This window comes from Notolepis coatsorum, assembly GCF_963971535.1.
Source record: "Notolepis coatsorum genome assembly, chromosome: 6".
Taxonomy (NCBI): Eukaryota; Metazoa; Chordata; class Actinopteri; order Aulopiformes; family Paralepididae; genus Notolepis; species Notolepis coatsorum.
Genome location: NC_140170.1, coordinates 41,246,722 through 41,268,435, shown reverse-complemented (window position 1 = coordinate 41,268,435; position 21,714 = coordinate 41,246,722). Strand labels below are relative to the sequence as shown.

Below are 21,714 nucleotides of genomic sequence, written 5' to 3'. Positions count from 1 at the left end.
TATAAACACATTTTTATACATTAGTTGTTTGAGTCAACTAATTTATTAGACGATAAAATCCTAGAAGAATTTATTTTGTCAAGGACAGCCCTGGTGTGCGTGTGTGTGTATATATATATATATTAAGGCTGTCAAATATATCGCGTTAATATCGCGTTAACTCCCGATTCTATTAATGCCACTAATTTTTTTAACTCAAGATTAACTAAAAAAAAAAAAAAAAAAAATTTAACTAGACTTCACTCAGGTGTATTATTGATGCTCTCATTGATACTATGTTTGTTTCTGAAGTGTGTGTGTGTGTGTGTGTGTGTGTGTGTGTGTGTGTGTGTGTGTGTGTGTGTGTGTGTGTGTGTGTGTGTGTGTGTGTGTGAGATATAGAGAGAGAGGGGGGTGAGAGAGATGAGGAAAGGGCAAAAGAGAAAAAGAGCTGGGAGAGTGTGTGTGTGAGGGAGAGAGGGGGGTGTGTGATTAATCAGCCCTTGTGTGTGTGAATGTAACAAGTTCCTAACGTTTTCTTTCCCCTATTATTTCATGCACACTTTATTCATTGTTTTAAATTATTATTTTCTTTTAAGTTATTTTGTGCATCACTCTGTTTTGAATTTGATGCAAATTTGCAATGCATGAGGGTCATCCTTTTGTGTTAAATGGCTGCACAAAGCAAGCATTTGTTGACTCGCATGTTGATAAGAGTATTAAAACTTGGAACTTGAAAAAGATCTGTTTAAGGTAAAAAAGAAATTAAAAATAAAAATGCGATTAATTTGCGATTAATCGCGAGTTAACTATGGACAATCATGCGATTAATCGAGTTAAATATTTTAATCGTTTGACAGCACTAATATATATTAAGGCTGTCAAATATATCGCGTTAATATCGCGTTAACTCCCGATTCTATTAATGCCACTAATTTTTTTAACTCAAGATTAACTAAAAAAAAAAAAAAAAAAAAACATTTTTTTTTTTTTTTTTAACTAGACTTCACTCAGGTGTATTATTGATGCTCTCATTGATACTATGTTTGTTTCTGAAGTGTGTGTGTGTGTGTGTGTGTGTGTGTGTGTGTGTGTGTGTGTGTGTGTGTGAGATATAGAGAGAGAGGGGGGTGAGAGAGATGAGGAAGGGGCAAAAGAGAAAAAGAGCTGGGAGAGTGTGTGTGTGACGGAGAGAGGGGGGTGTGTGATTAATCAGCCCTTGTGTGTGTGAATGTAACAAGTTCCTAACGTTTTCTTTCCCCTATTATTTCATGCACACTTTATTCATTGTTTTAAATTATTATTTTCTTTTAAGTTATTTTGTGCATCACTCTGTTTTGAATTTGATGCAAATTTGCAATGCATGAGGGTCATCCTTTTGTGTTAAATGGCTGCACAAAGCAAGCATTTGTTGACTCGCATGTTGATAAGAGTATTAAAACTTGGAACTTGAAAAAGATCTGTTTAAGGTAAAAAAGAAATTAAAAATAAAAATGCGATTAATTTGCGATTAATCGCGAGTTAACTATGGACAATCATGCGATTAATCGAGTTAAATATTTTAATCGTTTGACAGCACTAATATATATACATACATACATGTGTGTGTGTGTGTGTGTGTGTGTGTGTGTGTGTGTGTGTGTGTATAATATATATATATACATACATGTGTGTGTGTGTGTGTGTGTGTGTGTGTGTGTATATATATACATACATGTGTGTGTGTGTGTGTGTGTGTGTGTGTGTGTATATAATATATATATATACATACATGTGTGTGTGTGTGTGTGTGTGTGTGTGTATATATATATACATACATGTGTGTGTGTGTGTGTGTGTGTGTGTGTGTGTGTGTATATATATATACATACATGTGTGTGTGTGTGTGTGTGTGTGTGTGTGTGTGTGTGTGTGTGTGTGTATATAATATATATATATATACATGTGTGTGTGTGTGTGTGTGTGTGTGTGTGTGTGTGTGTGTGTGTGTGTGTGTGTGTGTGTGTGTGTGTGCGTGCGTGCGTGCGTGCGTGCGTGCGTGTGTGTGTGTGTGTGTGTGGACGGAGATAGGAGTGAGGGTATGTACACAGACCTTGCCAGTTACAATTATTGTATTAGTTGAGGATCTGTAAGTTGGGACTACAAGTCAATCACATTAAAGTACATACAACAGTATCAAACTTCACACAGACAAGTTACTAATATCTTATAACATACAAGCTTCCTTCAATCTTAAGCATCCTCCACTGTCCACGCAAGACAGTGTCTCTACACAAAGTGAGCATGAAAAGCAGCCTAAATGCAGGACCGCAGACATTGTGCATGTAATGTGTAAGCCTGTGTGCGTGTGTGTGCGTGTGTGCGTGTGCGTGTGCGTGTGCGTGTGCATGTGTGTGTGTGTGTGTGTGTGTGTGTGTGTGTGCGTGCATCTTACCTCTTTGGTTCTAAATCCAGCTTTCGAGCTGGAGGCCTCATCTCTGTGCATGGCCAGCGACCTCTCCTGGTTTACCAAGTCCTTATCGGACCTACAACCCAGGTAGGATAGAGACAAAGCCATCAGGGGTAGTACAGAATATTTAACTAGTCAGCTAGTTGACTAGTTAGTCCTGGTCATGCTCTTCTTGGGAAGCGTTGACTAGTCACCTTCACAATAGTGAAGATAGGAACTCTAACTCTGCCTATGAATCCAAACTGTGTGTGAGCATCTTTTGAGTGTTGAAAATCCTGACCCAGCTCTTGAAACACGATAGGCAGGTAATTGCGCTGACGTCTCCAAGGCTAGAATTCTCTGCTGCAGTGAGCATTAGAGCTGGGTCAGGATCTTTGGCGCTTCACGCCCTTGCATAGATTGTTTCAAAGTGACAACGATAAACTAAAAAGGACCCACGTTTATTTCCTCTTGCAATGTAATAGTTGACTGGAAATACACTTGGGTCCAAACTGTTCCCTAGCAACAGAATTCCAATGCGAGACACTCTATAATTTATCTGGTTAGACTATCTGGTTAGACTTCCTCTACCAGGGAGAGACTATTACTGGACGAAAGCACTTGACTAGGCAAAAGGGAACTGAATGCACGGACAGGTCATCAGACTTGGTGTGGTTTCATCCAGACTGTCCCTGGAGGGAGGGGCATTAATGAATCTGGGCATTAATGAATAATAAGGAACGCAACTGTGAAACAGAAATCCCCAAAGCGGTTTCTAGTAGCACGGCTTCAGCGATCTGCTTATTATTAACATACTCAAGCACTCACTTGGAAAAGGGCAGCTTGCGTCTGGGTGGAGAGAACATGGAGGTGGAGGGCTTCTCCATCATATTGACGATAACCGTCTGCGCTGAACTCTTTTTCTGGGCCTTGGGCGGCTTGGTGTCCAGGATGGGACCGGGGGCCACCTGCGTCGGCCGACCCTCTTTCCTCTCCTGTTGGCTCGGTGGAGCCATGGGCCCCGGGGCCTTGGGCTCCAGTGTGATCTGAATGTCCACCCCCGAGGAGCAGAGCCCTGGTGAATCTGGAGTGGATCCATGGGTGACGGGAGAAGGAACCTTAGAGGATCCGTCCACCCCAGACGAGTCTCCCTTAGCCTGGGTAACGGTCGTCTTCTCTGACCCTACCTCCAAACCGGCAATGGAGGTAAGGCAGGAACTGGATGAGTTTGTCTCCGTGTGAGGCACTCTTCCCTGGGGTTGGACTGCGTGCAGCTCCCCCTCCTCCAGAGGGCTCTCTTTCTGCATGCTGATGACCACCACAACCGGTCTGCGAGAGGTGGACTCTCTCCTCTCTTTGTACGTCTTGCTGGGGCTTTGGAATTTGGGTTCATGCGCTGGGCTTTGGTCAGAAGCGATATAAAACTTTGCTCTAGGACCGTCCTCCTTTCTTGGCGACCCTAGCATTGTCTTTTCGTTGATATTTAAGTCTCGTAGTCCCTCGCGCACGGGTTGAATCTCTGGCTGGAATGTCCCCAAACTAGCGTCCTCTTGGTGACCAAGAGGCACCGTCGATTTATTAGCGAGACGCCCGGAGCCCTCCGTCTCCATATCCTCCATGCTGAGAAGTTCAAAGCTTCCATGACTAACCGGGGACCCTCTGGGAGAGGAGGGTGGGTGGTGGTTCTCCAGCTGGGTGGGGGGGGTGCTGCTACCCGGGACAGAATCCTCTGAGAGTGTACTGGTGGTTCGGACCTTGAGCAGCTCCAGGCTGAACTTGGCCTGCTCCAGCTCTCTCATCCTCCTGCTCTCTCGCTTGGACCGGGTCTTGTGGCTGTTGTCATCCGTGCTCCTGCTTCTCTCCGAGTCCTCTTCTCTGTCCACCTCTCCCGGGTCCGGCGGGTCGGGTTTAAAGTCCTCCAAAGGTTCTACGGAGGTTCCATCTTCTCTCGAAGGAGCCAAGTCATTCATGGTTCCTGCATCCAGGCTCATTGTCGTCTCCGATTCCTCTTCTGCGACTGGCCTCTCTTGGTCATTCAGTAACTGTCTTTCACGTAAACGTTGCTCCTTCAGTTCTCCGACCCTGGAGGGATGACCAGTGAACAACACAGTCAATGTAACATTCTGTACTTTTCAAAATTGTGGGTTTCCTATAACAAACTACAGTAGTTATACCTCTCACATAACCAGTAATAAACAACCTGAAATTACACCAAGGTGTTTAAAATCTATGTTCTATCTACCGGGGTATGTTAAAAGCCTGTACCATTCTCCTCCACATGCGTGTGTTCACCTGAGGCGTGCTAGATGTCCCCTGACTGCCGCCTGGAGACGAGTCACCGCCGCGCGGATCTTAGCGTAGCGGTTTCTCTCCCTGTATCCCCGCCAGGCTGTCTGAACCGTAATGGCGGCCAGAGCCCTGTGTTGGCGGCAGTTTCTCCAGCTCCTCTGGATAACCAGGGCAGAGTGGCGCCACTGGAGGAACCTCCTGCGCTCCGCGTGGCCCCTCCACGCCGCCTGCAGGCGGACCGCCGCCTCCTCCTCCTCCGCCGCCTGGTCCAGGGCGGACTCGGACTCTCTGAGGAGCACGCCTCGCCACCATCGCTATAGGGCGGGAAATTAGGTACGTTGGAAATGATATAAATGAACTTAGAATTCTACTCTACCGTTCAATGGTCAGTAGACACTGTGACGTCAACATTAGAATGTTATGTTCTCAAAATAAGATCAAATAAGATAGTCCTTTATTGATCCCCTTGAGGAAATTCAGGCATCATAGCAGCATGGGGAGGGGGGGAGGGGGGGTACAGGTATGGTAATAGTATAGAAGACATAATACAGGCAATACAATTATAGTACAGTAGAAAAGTTAAAAATAGGCAGTGTAAACAATGCAATTAACTCTGAATATACGCATATGAGCAAGTAGGCAGTGTGATCAAGGTGCAGATGAGGGTCTGTATGGTCTATCAGTTATATTTTTTTATTTTTTTTTATCTTTTTCCCTCTCCTTTTTCCTCCGATTTTTCTCCCATCCCAATGTTAGTCGTTATGCCAATTCCCAATCCCCTTCCTGGTCGCTGCGCACTTACCCCCCACAGTCGGTCTGGGAGAGTGGAGGTTATCACGTGCTTCCTCCGACACACGTCTAGCCAATCAACCGCTTCTTTTCACCTGGCAGCGTGGACTCTCACTGAGGAAGTGTGGAAGGATCACACTACCGCCCTTAGATCCTATCCGCGCTTAGCAGGCGCCCCGACCGAACTGTAGGAGTCGCTGTTTACAACGACCCGGACCCACCCCGCCAGCTTCTCCCACCCTCTAATACAGCCAATTGTATTAGTGTGAACGGCCAGCCAAGCTGGTGACAACCCCGGAGCTGTGAGATGGATTCGAACAGGCGAATCCAGCGTCTCCGGGGTTGGTGACGAACGCAATCTCCGCTACGCCACCTGACCGCCCTGGTCTATCAGTTATATTATACATTACAATAAATATGGTTACCATAAACACTAGAATCTAAATATATACTTTGAGTAAGTACGACAGTATACACACAGGTGCAGTATGGCATGATATACGTCATACATTATACGCTGTAGTCTGTGTTGTTTAGGTTGGAGTCAGACACACTCAGTGATCAGACATTCCTAGTACTGTAGCTCTCGAGCTCTGCTGCTGTTAGTCCTCTAGCTGCTGGCAGCGCCTGCTCACTGTTGTGGAGCCTGATGGCCGCTGGTACGAAGGATTGGCCGAGGCGGATAGTGGTGTGTCGGGGGGGTATGAGTCTGAATGTGCTTCTCATCTTGACTAGCTCGTCGTAGAGAGGGTGGGAGGGATTCTCCAGGATAGCAGCCAGCTTCCTTCTCAACCTACTCTCTGCCACCACCTCTAGTCTGACCAGCTCGACTTCCACCACGGAGCGAGCCTTCCTCACCAGCTTGTTGGTGTCCCTCGAGTTGATGTAGCCCCCCCCCCCCCCCCCCCAGCATACCACAGCATAGAAGAGGACGCTGGCCACTATAGACTGGTTAAAAAAACAACTGCAGCAGTCTATTGCACACGTTGAAGGACCCGAGTCTCCTAATCACACTAGTGTGATCGTATACCTGAAGAGGTTAAAACAAGACAGTTTGAGCTAAAGCCCAATTTGCAAGTGTACCGAATGAAGCAATAAAAGTCTTTAGGTAGGGGGAGGCAGGATGGCCTAGAGGTAAAAAAGAGGCCAGCCAGTAACTGTTGCTGGTTTGATCTCCGGCACTGACAGGAGGGTGGATTCCAGCTGTGAGCTGGTGACTGACGGGTGGCTAGTGTTACATCTAAGGTGCTCACCATCTCTACCTAAGTGCCCTTGAACAAGACACCGAACCCCGAAACTACTCTAGGGGCGCTGCACTGCAGGCAACCCTGCACTCATATATATATATATATATATATGGTGACTTTCCAGTTTTAGGACATCTCACTTGATTGTTTACAAACAATCTTTTTCCATAAAAGAGGATATGGAGAGGGCTACAGCGTTCTTAGTTTTGTGTTTCAATAGGTGCTCTTTGGATTAAATCCGGGGTAGGATCCGTTAGTTATAAGAAGTTGAAGTCCAAGGCAGCTCTACAAATTTTAAAAAGCCTTTATTAAATGGCTCACATTATTTAGCTCATTTAAAAGAAACCAACATGTTTCGGCCTACATAGGGCCTTCATCTATATACCCTGGCATCGATATACCTATATTCTCCTATACCCTGATGAAGGCCCTATGTAGGCCGAAACATGTTGGTTTCTTTTAAATGATCTAAATAATGTGAGCCATTTAATAAAGGCTTTTTAAAATTTGTAGAGCTGCCTTTGACTTCAACTTTTTATAATCTTTTTCCATGTTCCTTTACATGTAAATCATCGTAGATACAAATGAAAAACAGAAGTTATTGGAAGACAATACTTTTGTTATTTGGCAATAGTATAATGTGAATGTGTGATATATGACCAAAGTCGCGATTCACTCTGCTCAGGGAACAAAATAAGCACCCGCCAAACGCCAATGGCGTGTAGATTTCCTCTTTGGCTGGTAAATTACAGAGGCTACTCGGCCACTCTGGCGTGTAAAATAATTGGGAGCCATATGAGCATATTAGAGTATTATATCAAGGCTATACAGTGCGAGCATTTCACTCGCATTTGCCTCTAAAAATAGATTTGTGCGAACCGGGAAAATCATTTAGGAGCACAGTGTGCGAGTAATAGTCTTGCATAGTGGGCGTCTCAACTGCGCAATTGTAATTTCATAATAGAGACGGAGCAGCGTGGACCAGCTCTGTAACAACTCATCTAGAGTCTGCAGCAGTTCCAATTGTCTAACATGCTTTGCATCCTCGCCAGTTATACCCATGTCGCGCTAAAAACATTAACTACTGTAATAGTATCTGCTAACTGAGTACTCCAACTAAGCTAACCTGCTAACGCTAACTACTGCTAACGCTAATCACTGGGGATGCTCAGAGGCATAGTGGGGGAAGAGAGGGCTGATAATCTGTGTGTGTGTGTCGCTCTCTCTCTCTCTCCCTCTCTCCCTCTCTCCATCTCTCTCCTGAACCTATTTCATTCAAAAGGATGATATTGATGGACAGTAGCTATAGTATATAGCTCACTAGCTGTAACAGAATAATTGTATTAATTACTATTGATTAACTATTATTCAATAGCGTTTAAATGATAATGAATTAAATAATTGTATAAAGGATTTTCCATGTTCTGTCATCTAATAATATATTCCATTACCTTTCCTATCTGTATCAAAGTCAAAATGTTGGTATTGTGACAACAGTACAACATACAAAAGCAGCTTGACAACCAATATCCTTTGTGTCTAGTAGGCATGGGCCAATGTCTGATTTTGGTGATATGTGCTATTGCACAGATGTTGACCGTTAGTATACACACGCACGCACAGTATAATATGCATGTAATAAATAGTTTGTTAATAAACTCTGTTACTTGAAAAATGTTCACTGTGCTCCTAAATTTAAATTTTATTTAGGAGCACTTGTGCTCCCTGGGAAAAAGGTTAGCGTAGAGCCCTGTATATAGTAATAATAATAATACATGGCGATATACTAAAAAGCTATTTCAAATTTTTGGCTGGTAAAAAAATCTGCCTGGCTGGTAGTTTTTTTAATCTACCAGCCACCTTGGCTGGTAAGCCAAAAAGTAAATTTTGTTCCCTGACTCTGCTGCCCTCTTGATAACGGGACTAACAAGACCCCTGTCTCTTTCAATGGAGAGTGATCCGTATCTAAGAAACTGTTGTACATATCATCGTTTTTGTTTCATATTTGAAGTCATTGGTAAATTACCTGGAATTGGAATAATTTACCTGAATACATCAAACTGAGTAAACATGTGGCACAATTTAAAAAGCAGCTAAAAAAATACACATTAGAGAAATACAGAAATTAGTAATGAGGATAAACAAAGTTATGTTATATTGTGTTATGTAGTGCTGTACTATATTCACTGCTGTCAAGTGAATCAAGTTTTTTTTTTATTTAATTTTTTTTTAATATAAGTAAAAGTATATTCTATATTGTAATATACTAAATTATGTTATATCTAGTAAAATTAATGGAAGAACAAATATAAATGTAAGGGGGTAGGGATCAATAAGCTTAGCTTCCCTCTACTCCTTTTTTGGACATGTCTGCTAACCAAACACATTGCTCTTGACCTTTTGTTTATAATTTTTTTTTAAATGTTTTTTAATTTGTTGTTATGATTGTTTGGTTTGACGGAACAAGATACCGTGATTTGTTTGGAGGAATATGGAGAATTACATGTTCAAAAATAAACTTTTCATTCATTCATCACATTTAAGTATTTTCTCTGAATGTTTGTTTTGTAGTAGGTTGTTTCTTTGTTGCCGCCATCTTACAGATACAGCGCTCAAAACTCAAACCTCTACCACTCCTCCACCACTGCACTCCAAACTGATTGTGTGACTCCTATTGTTCTTGACCGGGCCAGATTCACACCTCCACTTCCTCCCACAGGCTGGGCAGATTTTCATCTTACATTTTTATTCGTCCCAAATGTCCCAGCCCCATCGGATTTCGTAGCTTTTTTCACTGTTTACTTATCATGCATTGCAACACTAATATATGGTCAGTACCCCAAGTCAGACTGCCCATATACAAATTATTTTGTGGGTCTGAGGGCAGTAGCCCCCGACCCCCTCCCTGGGGAAGCACTTATGTTAAGTACCCTCCCTTTGTTCACCCAGCCACCAGCCCCGGAAAATTAACACCTGAGTACTAGACTTAAGTGGCAACAAGCAGCAGACAAGCAGCAGAATTGGTTTGATTTTTGAGCGCTGCGTCTGTAAGTATTATGGATTTCCCCATTCAAAACTCCTGTAGTGCTCATTATATAGACTGTCTCTGATATGACTACACTGTCAGACATTTTGTCAAAACAAACATCAAATCCATGTTTGACAAATAGAAATCAGCAAGTCAAGGACACCTCACACCATCACGACTCTTCCCCTGTGAGAAACTATTCTCTCTGTCCATAGTCTCTAGAGTTTGGAACGAATTAGCACAGCTACTGAAGACAAATAGAGTTAAAGCCCCAAACTGGCATTTATCACAGACTTTTACAGACTGGAGCGCTGCCCCATTGACTTTGCATTGGTTTTGTGGCTAACTAGCGAGAGCTGGGTATCCAGTATGAAGCATGGATTGTATTGAGATAGGACTCTACCAAAATCGACAACATCATTAGTAAGTAAGAAAAAATTATTTACCCTTTAACCCATTGTAAAATCAGAATATAACGTATGTTCCTGAACGTAAACAAACCATTTACAGGCACAAAACACTGTGAAAGTTAAATGTAAAATTATCATATTTTACTTTTTTTAATATATACTGTATATTACTGGTGGGGCTACCCATTTGTTGATGTTTGGATTGCGGATTTGGCCTTTAATTCCCTTCCTGAGTGACGAGTTACAATCACACTATATTTACACGACACAAGTAAAATGTCATAGTCATTCAAGGTTCTCTGTGTGGGTTTATTTCTTCAAAAGAAAACGGTAGACTTCTTTTGAAGCGACCGAATCTCTTCCGGTTGAACGTGAGAATGAGTGGAGCTTCTTTGGCCAGCCTGACCGTTTGTATAATCATCCTCCGTCTCAATTATTCTCCCCTAAATGTTACCCGAGCTTTAGTGGCTCTGTGGCCTGATTAACAGAGTCTCTGGCCTGATTTGTGTTTGTTTTTCCCTTCGGTTTTGACAAAGACTTGGAACGGCTTTTCCTCTGGGTCTCTTCCAGGAAAAACATGCCGGCCGAGTTTCCGAACGTGGCGGGTGTTTTTTCCCCTCCTCGGTTGTTCTCGCTCTCTCTCACCCCGTCTCTCTCTCACCCTGTCTCTCTCTCACCCCGTCTCTCTCTCTCGCTCTCTCTCTCACACTTTGCTTTCTCTCACCCTGTCTCTCTCTCTCACTCTGTGTGTCTCTCTCTCTCTCTCTCTCTCTCTCTCTCTCTCTCTCTCTCTCTCTCTCTCTCTCTCTCTCTCTCTCACACTTTGCTTTCTCTCACCCTGTCTCGCTCTCTCACACTTTGCTTTCTCTCACTCTGTGTCTCTCTCTCTCACACTTTGCTTTCTCTCACTCTGTGTCTCTCTCTCTCTCACACTTTGCTTTCTCTCACTCTGTGTCTCTCTCTCTCACACTTTGCTTTCTCTCACCCTGTCTCTCTCTCTCACACTTTGCTTTCTCTCACTCTGTGTCTCTCTCTCTCTCACACTTTGCTTTCTCTCACTCTGTGTCTCTCTCTCTCACACTTTGCTTTCTCTCACCCTGTCTCTCTCTCTCACACTTTGCTTTCTCTCACTCTGTGTCTCTCTCTCTCTCACACTGTGCTTTCTCTCACCCTGTCTCTCTCTCACACTTTGCTTTCTCTCACTCTGTGTCTCTCTCTCTCACACTTTGCTTTCTCTCACTCTGTGTCTCTCTCTCTCTCACACTGTGCTTTCTCTCACTCTGTCTCACTCTCTCTCACTTTGCTTTCTCTCACTCTATCTCCCTCTCACACTCTGCTTTCTCTCACTTTGTCTCTCTCTCTCACACTTTGCCTTCTCTCACCCCATCTCTCTTTTTCTCACTCCGTCTCTCTCTCACAATTAGCTTTCTCTCACTTTCTCTCTCTCAACATGTCTCTCTCTCACTCACTCCCTCTCTCTCTCTCTCTCTCTGTCTCTTTCTCTCTCTATGTCTCTTCGTCTGTCACTCTCTCTCTCTATGTCTCTTCGTCTGTCACTCTCTCTCTCATTATGTCTCTCTCTGTATCTCTCTTCCTCTCACTCTGTCTCTCTCATTCTGTCTCTCTTTCTCTCACTCTGTCTCTTTCTCTCACTTCGTCTCTCTTTCTCTCAGTCTGTCTCTCTCTCTCCGTCTCTCTTTATCTCACTATGTCTCTTCGTCTGTCCCTCTCTCTCTCTGTCTCTCTATCTCATTATGTCTCTCTCTCTCTATCTCTCTTCCTCTCACTCTGTCTCTCTCACACTTTGCTTTCTCTCACTCTGTATCTCTCTCTCTCACACTTTGCTTTCTCTCACTCTGTATCTCTCTCACACTTTGCTTTCTCTCACTCAGTCTCTCTCGCTCACACTTTGTTTTCTCTCACCCCGTCTCTCTCACCAAATATCTCTCTCACCCCGTCTCTCTTTCTCTAACTTTCTTTCTCCTGACATAAACAAACCTTTTACAAACAAACATTCATGACATAAACAAACCTTTTACAGACACAAAGCACATGCATACAATATAATTAACCACTCATATTTATCTCGAGTTGTCTAGTGTTAATCTCTCTTTATTTATTTATTTTCTTTCTTTCTATACACACATATATATGCACGTCACGTGTGTGTGTGTGTGTGTGTGTATATATACACACACACTTAAGTAAGTAAGTTCAGACATAATAGCAGCCCAGAGTCCCAACATAATATCCCTCTCCCTGCACCCTCTCCATGTGAAGGAGTTTTGCCGTCTAACAAATGGTGTCTGATGAAGATTTAGCCGTCATGGAGTTCCAATGTAAAAAAAACAACTGAAGAGTTTTTTTCGGCCAACAACCTAACATAATGAGATGTAACAAAAACTTTTATCAAGCTGGTATTCTCCTTTTAAAAAGGGGCAGTTCACCCAAAAAAAGAAAAAAATAACCCCCCCCTCCATAATAATGTATGGCAGGTGTATTTTCGTAGAAAAATAGTTCCTACATGAAACTGCTCAGATGTGGATCATCTGGAGTAACCGGGTGGCCTCATTGCTTTTACCAAACGGTTAGTGCGTTTTGCTAATCTGATTGGCCACCGACGTTTCTTTGACGTTTCTGGTCATGTGACATGTGCGCCCAATCGTGTGACGGCAAGTTCTTTGGACGGTTAAGCTTAGGCGCTCTTTCGAAGTTGGTTAAAGTTAGAGTTTGTCTTAGAGCAGGGCGATAGAACACCAGCCCTGATTCCAAACTCTAAGCGTAACCAACTTCGAAAGAGTCGCCTAAGCTTAACCAGTGATAAACTAGGCTTTAGGTAGTTTGCAGGCTGTTCGACGCGGAAATGGGCGCAGACACAGCTCGTCATGCGGTTGGGCGCACATGTCACATGACCAGAAACATGCGTGGCCAATCAGAGCGCAAAACGGGAATGCGGAAACACGAACCGTTTGGTAAAAGCATAGACGCTGGGTCATGCTCTCTGGAAAGAGACGTTGCTTTTTTTTACAAAAGGTTTTCCACAACCATAGTCTCACCTGGATCACGCGGGCCGACTGTCTCATGTTGAGGAAGTGCTTCCTCTCCAGCACCGCCCTGAAGCGCCGCTGCAGCCAGACGATTCGCCGCAGCACTTCCTGGTGGAGGAGGGTCTGAAGGCGCTGCCGCTCCGCCTCTCGCAGGAACACCTGCACGACACAGAGGTATTAGCCCCGCCCACTACTGCAGTCATGTAAACAATGTAATGTTTTATATAGAAACACGACTACTGCTGTCGACATGTAAAAGCTTGATACAGGAACAAGACTACTGCTGTCTACATGTAAAAGCTTGATATATGAACATGACTACTGCTGTCTACATGTAAAAGCTTGATATAGGAACATGACTACTGCTGTCTACATGTAAAAGCTTGATATAGGAACATGACTACTGCTGTCTACATGTAAAAGCTTGATATAGGAACATGACTACTGCTGTCGACATGTAAAAGCTTGATACAGGAACATGACTACTGCGTAGGGCTGGGCGATATGGCCAAAAATTATAACGATATCGATAACAATATCATATCACGCGATATCGACAATTATCGATATTGTTATAAGTATACAAATTTTAAACAACAGATGTATGTTTATTTTGCAGCAATTCTTTGTCGTTGCCGCCATCTTTAGTGTTACATCCCCTCACACACTCCAGTTCTCAGGCTGCAGCTGGTTTGAAAGCAAAAGTAAACCGGCTTCTCTGCTGGCTGTGGCTCCAGGGGAGTTGAACAGTTCTGGCTCTGCTAGTTTCTCTTCTATCTTTTGGCGCTTTTTTGGTGGACAAACCACTGCACATGTAAGTAAGTAACGTTTATTTATATAGCACCTTTCACAGACCAGGGTCACAAAGTGCTTCACATAGTAAAAACATCAATAAAATGCAAAAGATAGCAGCATGGTAAAAAAAATATATTTTAAACGTGAAAGATCAGGAAAAGCCAGAACAGATAAAAAGACATAAAAGATTTACATAGAGCATAATTCGCCAAACGCCTGTTTAAACAGCACAGTCTTTAGCTGCTTTTTAAAAGTGTTTACAGAGACCACAGATCTAAGGTCCAAGGGCAGAGCATTCCACAACCTGGGGGCCACGGTTTCGAATGCTCTGTCCCCTTTTTTCTTCAATCTAGACAGGGGGACAGCCAGCAAGCCCTGATCAGACGACCTGAGCAATCTGTTCGTGGTGTATGGACGCAGTAGGTCGCAGATGTGACTGCACCGTGACTGGAGACTAGCTCTGCTAGCACACATAGCCTACTGTGTACAGACGGATTCAAACTGTATTTTACATTAGAAAGCAAACAAAATAAATGGACAAGAGAAAAATAAATCTCAATTTGGTCAGTATTGTCATTTGGACAAGCAAAGCCATTACTTTAAGTTGCAGGCAAGAAAGACAAGTCTGTCCACTGTCTCTGGGTTTAACAAAAAAAGAAAAAAAAGAAAAAAAAGAAAAAAAGAAAAAAATGCGATATCCCCCCCCTCAATATTGATTATTCAAATATATCGCGATAATTATCGTTATCGTTATATCGCCCCGCCCTACTACTGCGGTCTACATGTAAAAGCTTGATATAGGAACATGACTACCGCGGTCTACATGTAAAAGCTTGATATAGGAACAAGACTATTTGAACCCAGAATGCGTACCATGGTGTTTCCCACTTGATAGCCAGCAGGTGTCAGGTGGATCTGACGAAAGAACTCCCTGATGCCAGACTTGGTGGGGCTGGTGCCGTGGGGCAGCAGCACGTGAAAGTGACGAACGAAGTCCTGAAAAGAGGATGGAAACGTCATCAGCCATTCAATTAATTACGGCCCCTTCAGATAGGAGGTGAACGACAGATTTCATCTTTTATAGGTTGGTTGGTAGTGGGAGGGGGTTACCTGGAATGTGTACTTGATGCTGTATCCTGATTGGCGGATCCGGACGGTCTCCAGCATGCCTACGTACCGCAGCTGTCTGAGGACCAAGCTGTCACTGAAACGTAGGGGAAGCTGAGAGAGAGAGAGAGAGAGAGAGGAGGGGGCAAGAGGGAGGGGAGAGAGAAGACATGTGAAGAAGAAATGCTCATCAGATGGTATATATTAGTATATAATCAGTATTCAGACTAGCTGAGTGAAGCTACTTGTTGCTACTACTTACCTTCTCTGCATTGGAGCGGATACACTTGACAAAGTAGGGCTCGGATTGACCAAGAGTCTCCATCAGCTTGTTGAGAGACGCCTACACACACAATCATATAACACTGATGTCATCACATTCTCATCATCACATTAACAATTCATATCCCTCAATGAGCTTGTATCGAGGTGTGCATTAACACTTTGAGTGCCAGCCACGAGAAATCTCGTTAGTAACTTCATGCCATGCGTTGAGTGCCAAGAACGAGAAATCTCGTTATTTAATCGTTATTTTTTTTTTATTATTATCGATTGCCATTCATTTTTCATCAATCTAGCCTCACGTTACCACTGGGGATCTATCTGAGCTCGAACAGGGAAAATACCGCCCCCTATCGTCTCTCCGGATGGTATTGCACCCATTGGATTGGACTGAATAAAATGGATGGGAAAAAAAAGAGTCCGGAATCCACATTTTACTTGTCAGGCATGTAACCGGAGACGAACCCATTCATTGCCGAGCTGCAGAACAGCGTGGAATATGTGTTTCCAGTACCCAGCGTTGGATCAATAAACGTGATCGATATTTGGAATGGCGATCAGGAATTGGAATAATCTTTTTGGAGAACATCTGATCTGAGGTAAGGAATCTATTTTACCAGTCTTGGGATAATCAGAGTTTTTTTCACCTATATCTCAGTGTGTCCCATATGTGTGTGTGTGGCTGTGAGTGTGTGTGCTGATCAGGAAATAAGATAATAGATTTTTCAGCCCGCTTCTCTAGCGTGCATAAGTACACATATACTATCGATAATCTAGCGTTTATTTGAAAACGATTCATAAATAGGCCGAAAAATGACAACGTGTTTTGTGTATTCCAGTAAAGCGCGATTCCTGCAGAATAATTATTTTTTGGACGTTTAAAAAAACTAACGTTTTTCAAAATGGTATACAACGGAAATGTAACGATTAAAAAACAATCCGTTTCGACAATGTTGACTGCAAACAAGTCATTGATAAGCGACGGGCGTATTAGACACATAGGCATAATTTAAGATATAGTTTATGCGTTCGCAAATGTGATCGCCCTCCCATTGACTACAGCGCTGGCACTCAAGCGCTATTTCTGGCGCCCCCTGCTGGCACTCAAAGTGTTAACACTTTCACTGCCCAAGCTTAATTCCTTTTTACCTCCTTGAATGCCCAGCACCACTTCAATGTTAACGTTAATATCGCCTAATCTATGTTTTAAATTATGGCTATGTGTCTAATCTGCCCGTCGCTTATTAAAGACTCATTTTCCAGTCATTCAACATTGTCGTAGCAGATTGTTTTTTTATCGCTTCATTTCCGTTTTCTAGCATTTTGAAAAGCACTCATTTTCATGGAAAAATGAAGACATTCCATGATAATCGCCCTTTACTGGAATATTCTAGAACGTTGTAATTTTTCGGCCTATTTATGAATAGTTTTCAAATAAATGCTAGATTATCAATAGTATATGTGTACGCAAGCTGAAAATCGGTTCTTCTATTTCCTGACCGCTCGCACAGTCAATCAGCCATATCACATAATCACATAAAAGCTTATATCTCCGTGAAAACGAGTCTGATTATCCTAAGATCAGATGGTATCCAAATGGCTTATTCCAATTCCTGATCGCCATTCGAAAAAATCGATCCTTTTATTGATTCACCGTGTATACTGTAAAAACACATAATCCCCGCTGCTCTGAGGCTCACTAGTGGAGCTGATCGACCCCGGCTGCGTGAGTGAGAAGTAAAATGTGGAGTCAGGGATTTTTTTTCTCATTCATTTTCATTGAGTTCAATCCAAAAGGGTGAATTACCATCTGGGAGACGATAGGGGGCGCTTTTTTCACATCTGAGCACCTGGAGTGGCTGAATTTCCAACGGTAGACTCGGTTGATGAAATATGATTTCAGATCACTAATAAAAAAAACGAATTCTCGTGAGTGGGCATTCAACCCGCGGGGGGTAAACCCGAGAAAACTCGGGTTGGGCAATCAAAGTGTTAAGCAGCTACGTATCTTTGTAAACACACCTGCATTTAACCCTTTCACTACCACACTATAGAAGGTTAACCTTTCACTACCACACTACAGACGGTTGTGAAAGGGTTATCCCTTTGTCGTGTGGCAGTGAAAGGGTTAACATTCTGTATTGTCGCAGTGAAAGGGTTAACCCTTTGGTAGTGTGAAAGGGTTAAGACAAGAATGTAAACACACTTATCATTGTTGTTGTAATTCGCCAACAGTGCCAGTAGAGGGCGAGAGAGTGGCACTGACCTGGAATTGTGCGCTGATGCTGGGCGGTTTCTTCTTCTTGTGCAGGTGGAGCAGAGACTTGGTGATACGGTCGTGAAGTGTCACACTGCTAAGATGCCGCAAGGACTTCACGTCCAGTAGGTGCTACAGTACACACACACACACACACACACACACACACACACACACACACACACACACACACACACACACACACACACACACACACACACACACACACACACACACACACACACACACACACACACACACACACACACACACACACACACACACACACACACACACACACACACACACACACACACACACACACACACACACAGATGAAAACTTCCGACCAAGAATCATACATCATTGAAAACATTTCCTTTAATAGACTAGTACCTCAGACAAAGGATCATATAACTCCCATTTTAAGTTTTAAGTTGTGTTCCTTCATAGGAATTTAAAGACAGTTGAGGTGAAGTACTTTATCATCTAAAGATGGTAAGTTAGAGTGTTGTGTTCCTTCATAGTTAAAGACAGTAGAGGTTGACTACTTAACTTTATCATCTAAAGATGGTAAGTTAGAGTGTTGTGTTCCTTCATAGTTAAAGACAGTAGAGGTTGACTACTTAACTTTATCATCTAAAGATGGTAAGTTAGAGTGTTGTGTTCCTTCATAGTTAAAGACAGTAGAGGTTGACTAATTTATTATCTTAAGTCAAAACAGAGTGACATGGTTCTTCAGTGGAAGGGTTCAATGAGCTCTGGTGATCTTTGGAGACAGAGTCAGTCATGTATCTATGACATTATGATTCTGGTTATATGGGTGAACCACAACAAACCAAGGCAGCTCCTTAAGTTAAGACTGAGGTTAAGTTGAAACACGTTGGCAGTACAGCCGTCATAGTACAGGCTCTGTTTGTCACACAGAGGGAGTTGGCTTGTTTTCCTCTGGTTCACTCATATACCACAACTTTAATGCCTCCTAATAAAAAAGTCTGCTTTAAGTGTTCTGTTGAGTGACATTTTTCCTTGGGGGGGGGGGGGGGGGGGGGGGGGGGTCAATGATATCGGTGTATACGCTGCATGGCTTTCATAGTGGCTTCTGTCCAGTCCAAAGGTTTTGGACCCCCACCCCCTCCCACCACACACGCATCTATACAGTGCAATAGTCTTTACAAAACAAAAATTAAATGACTGCATTGATAGGGAGGTAAAATGTTTTTCCGCTGTACACTATTATATATTTAGTTTACATTATACATATATTTTATTTTATTTTAATATTCTGTGTTAGAGCCACCTCTGTGAGATAGTCTCTACAACATAAAAAAAAAATCTAAGAGTTAGTTAAATAATTTCCTATAATAACTTGACCTTTTTAGTCAACCGGTGTGTGTATATGACCGATTCTAAAGTGAAATCAGGATACTATTTGTGTAAACGGTTTAACTCTTTATATGTTTACATCTTAAAATCATGCTTAAATGAAATCTTTTGAAAATGACCAAACGTCCGTCCATGAGTCTTTTCTTTCTAATAATGGATTCCCTCCAAGAGGAAGTGCAGGAAGACTCGGACCTCCACTCGGCTGCTGTCGCCGCACTGGATTCCAAATACGTGACAGCACACCCATCGCCTTTTGGTTAAAAACTCAAAATTCCCAAACGGAAAGAATAATCAGATTTCACACGGTTGTAGTCGAGACTCTGGGAAACATCTGAAACATCTGGAACATCTGAAACATCTGGATCATCTGGAACATCCGAAACATCTGGATGCAACAACCTTGTTGTCGGCTCATATTCGAGGGGAGTAGCCAAGTGACAGGCATTTCATCACCGATCGACAAAGGACATGGCGTGCACAGGGGGTTGGCTACACTTTGAGTGGTTGTTTGATCTACCAGTTGAAAGTATGGTTTGGGACTTTGGCTTTTTGTGAGGGGAGGGGCTAAAATACTTGGTCCAAAACTGCATTCTGAACAGCCTTGGGGGCGGAGCTCCCATTGCGAGTACGTTACGGAAGGACGGTTGACCTCCCAGACATTGAAATTCATCACGTCTTTACCAGGGTCTTACCTTAGGAAGGCTGGGTTTAGACTTGTAGTTCTTATTCCTCCTGCGGAGAGAATGATATTCTGTTACAACATGATGTCACACAGAGGGTAGATGGATGACTACCGAGTAGGGGTGCACGATATTGATTTTTTGACCCCGATATCAATACCTCAAGGTCGATACCGATAACCAATATATATATATATATATATATATATATATATATATATTTATTGTATTATAATTTTTATTTATTTATGTATATTCCTGTAGTTTTGACCTAACCAGATTTATCATGACATGAGCGTTACTACTATGAACAAAACAAAGCCAAGAGAACAGTTTGGACTCTTCAAATAAAGTGACTATATTTATTTTTCCAAATAAATATAATTTGAGTCAATCACAAAATTCACAATCCGTCAATGTCATTAACAATGTGTTTCCCTGAACAATGAGTGAACTAAAAACCAACAGGTATTGTGCTTTGTCAGTAGGGATGGGTACCGTTCTCATTTGAACCGATACGGTACTGGTACCCGTGAATCGATACCGGTACCCAACGGTACCTTTTTTCGGTACTTTAGTCTCTAAAGATTTTATCTACCTACCTCAGTTGTAAAAAAACAAAAACAAACTTCAAATAACCACATTTTCGACAGTTTTCAGCTTGCCATTGACCCGACTGCTTTGTTGTTGAATCAAGTCAAATCCTAAGTAAGCGTATATTGTGCGTGTGAACGTTGACATGAAAAGAAAAAAGTGTAAAAAAATAAAAGGTTGCTTGCGAGCAAGAGCATAATTGTAGGGGAATAGATAGCAGGTATTAGGGGTATATCTTGTATAAGACATTTATCTAAACGGTGATTTAATTTGATGTGCACTGTTAACAATGCTTGTATATCTAATCGTGTGTTGTCATGTTTGTTTATGTGTTTGTTTAAAAAAAAAGAAAATGTAAAAAGATATTTTATCGGGTTTATCGGGATGACGTCATAATTGCTGATATCGGCCCGATAATTATCGTGCATCCCTATTACTAAGTCAGTCTGTCAGTCTGTCAGACTCACATCAGGATGCCCTGAGCTCTCTCTAGCAGTTTGCTGCTGGTGGAGTTGATGAAGATGCCGTCCTCCTCCAGCGCCGTGCCGCCCCCTGAAGGGGACAGGCGAGTGGGGCGCGAGCTGCGACCGTTACACCCCACCCCGTAGACATCCCTATGAGAGAGAGAGGGAGGGAGGGAGGGAGGGAGGGGGGAGGGAGGGAGAGAGAGAGGGGGAACGATGGAAAGAATGAGGGAGGGAGAGGGGGGGTGAGGAACGGGAGGGAGAGAGAGAAAGAGAGGGAAACAGGAGGGGATGGAGTGAGGGGAAAGGAAGATAGATGGAGAGAGTGAGAGATGGAGGTAGAGAGAGAAGTGGTTATTGTTCTATGGCTGGTGGTGGAGCTGTACTCATCTAAACAAGAAGACACTAACATGGACGTGCAGTTACACACCTGGTGGACTTGTCATTCAGGGCGTTGGTGCCTTGCAGGTCTGACAGGGGGCTCCGTGGATTCCTTCTGGTGATACCTGTGTGACAGGAGGAGAGGAGAGAGAGAGAGTGGGGGATGAACTACACTATAGATACACAGAGAGAAAGAGAGAGAGAGAACGAGTGGGGGATGAACTACACTATAGATACACAGAGAGAAAGAGAGAGTGGGGGATGAACTACACTATAGATACACAGAGAGAAAGAGAACGAGTGGGGGATGAACTACACTATAGATACACAGAGAGAAAGAGAACGAGTGGGGGATGAACTACACTATAGATACACAGAGAGAAAGAGAGAGTGGGGGATGAACTACACTATAGATACACAGAGAGAAAGAGAACGAGTGGGGGATGAACTACACTATAGATACACAGAGAGAAAGAGAGAGAGAGAACGAGTGGGGGATGAACTACACTATAGATACACAGAGAGAAAGAGAACGAGTGGGGGATGAACTA

General features: G+C 43.0%; 1 protein-coding gene across 1 annotated transcript in view; it reads right to left on the bottom strand.

The window, feature by feature from the left end:
- Nucleotides 1-21,714, bottom strand: part of LOC311230655 (unconventional myosin-IXAb-like) — a 326,861-nt gene that overhangs the window by 36,775 nt on the left and 268,372 nt on the right. The window contains exons 16-26 of the mRNA XM_084317004.1: nucleotides 21,213-21,288; nucleotides 20,786-20,932; nucleotides 19,737-19,776; nucleotides 17,668-17,790; nucleotides 15,382-15,462; nucleotides 15,123-15,233; nucleotides 14,886-15,008; nucleotides 13,227-13,376; nucleotides 4,700-5,010; nucleotides 3,236-4,489; nucleotides 2,414-2,504 (exon numbers count right to left, since the gene is read on the bottom strand). Coding sequence (XP_084173130.1) covers nucleotides 2,414-2,504; nucleotides 3,236-4,489; nucleotides 4,700-5,010; nucleotides 13,227-13,376; nucleotides 14,886-15,008; nucleotides 15,123-15,233; nucleotides 15,382-15,462; nucleotides 17,668-17,790; nucleotides 19,737-19,776; nucleotides 20,786-20,932; nucleotides 21,213-21,288 — 2,507 coding nt within the window. The remainder of the gene's footprint in view (nucleotides 1-2,413; nucleotides 2,505-3,235; nucleotides 4,490-4,699; nucleotides 5,011-13,226; nucleotides 13,377-14,885; nucleotides 15,009-15,122; nucleotides 15,234-15,381; nucleotides 15,463-17,667; nucleotides 17,791-19,736; nucleotides 19,777-20,785; nucleotides 20,933-21,212; nucleotides 21,289-21,714) is intronic.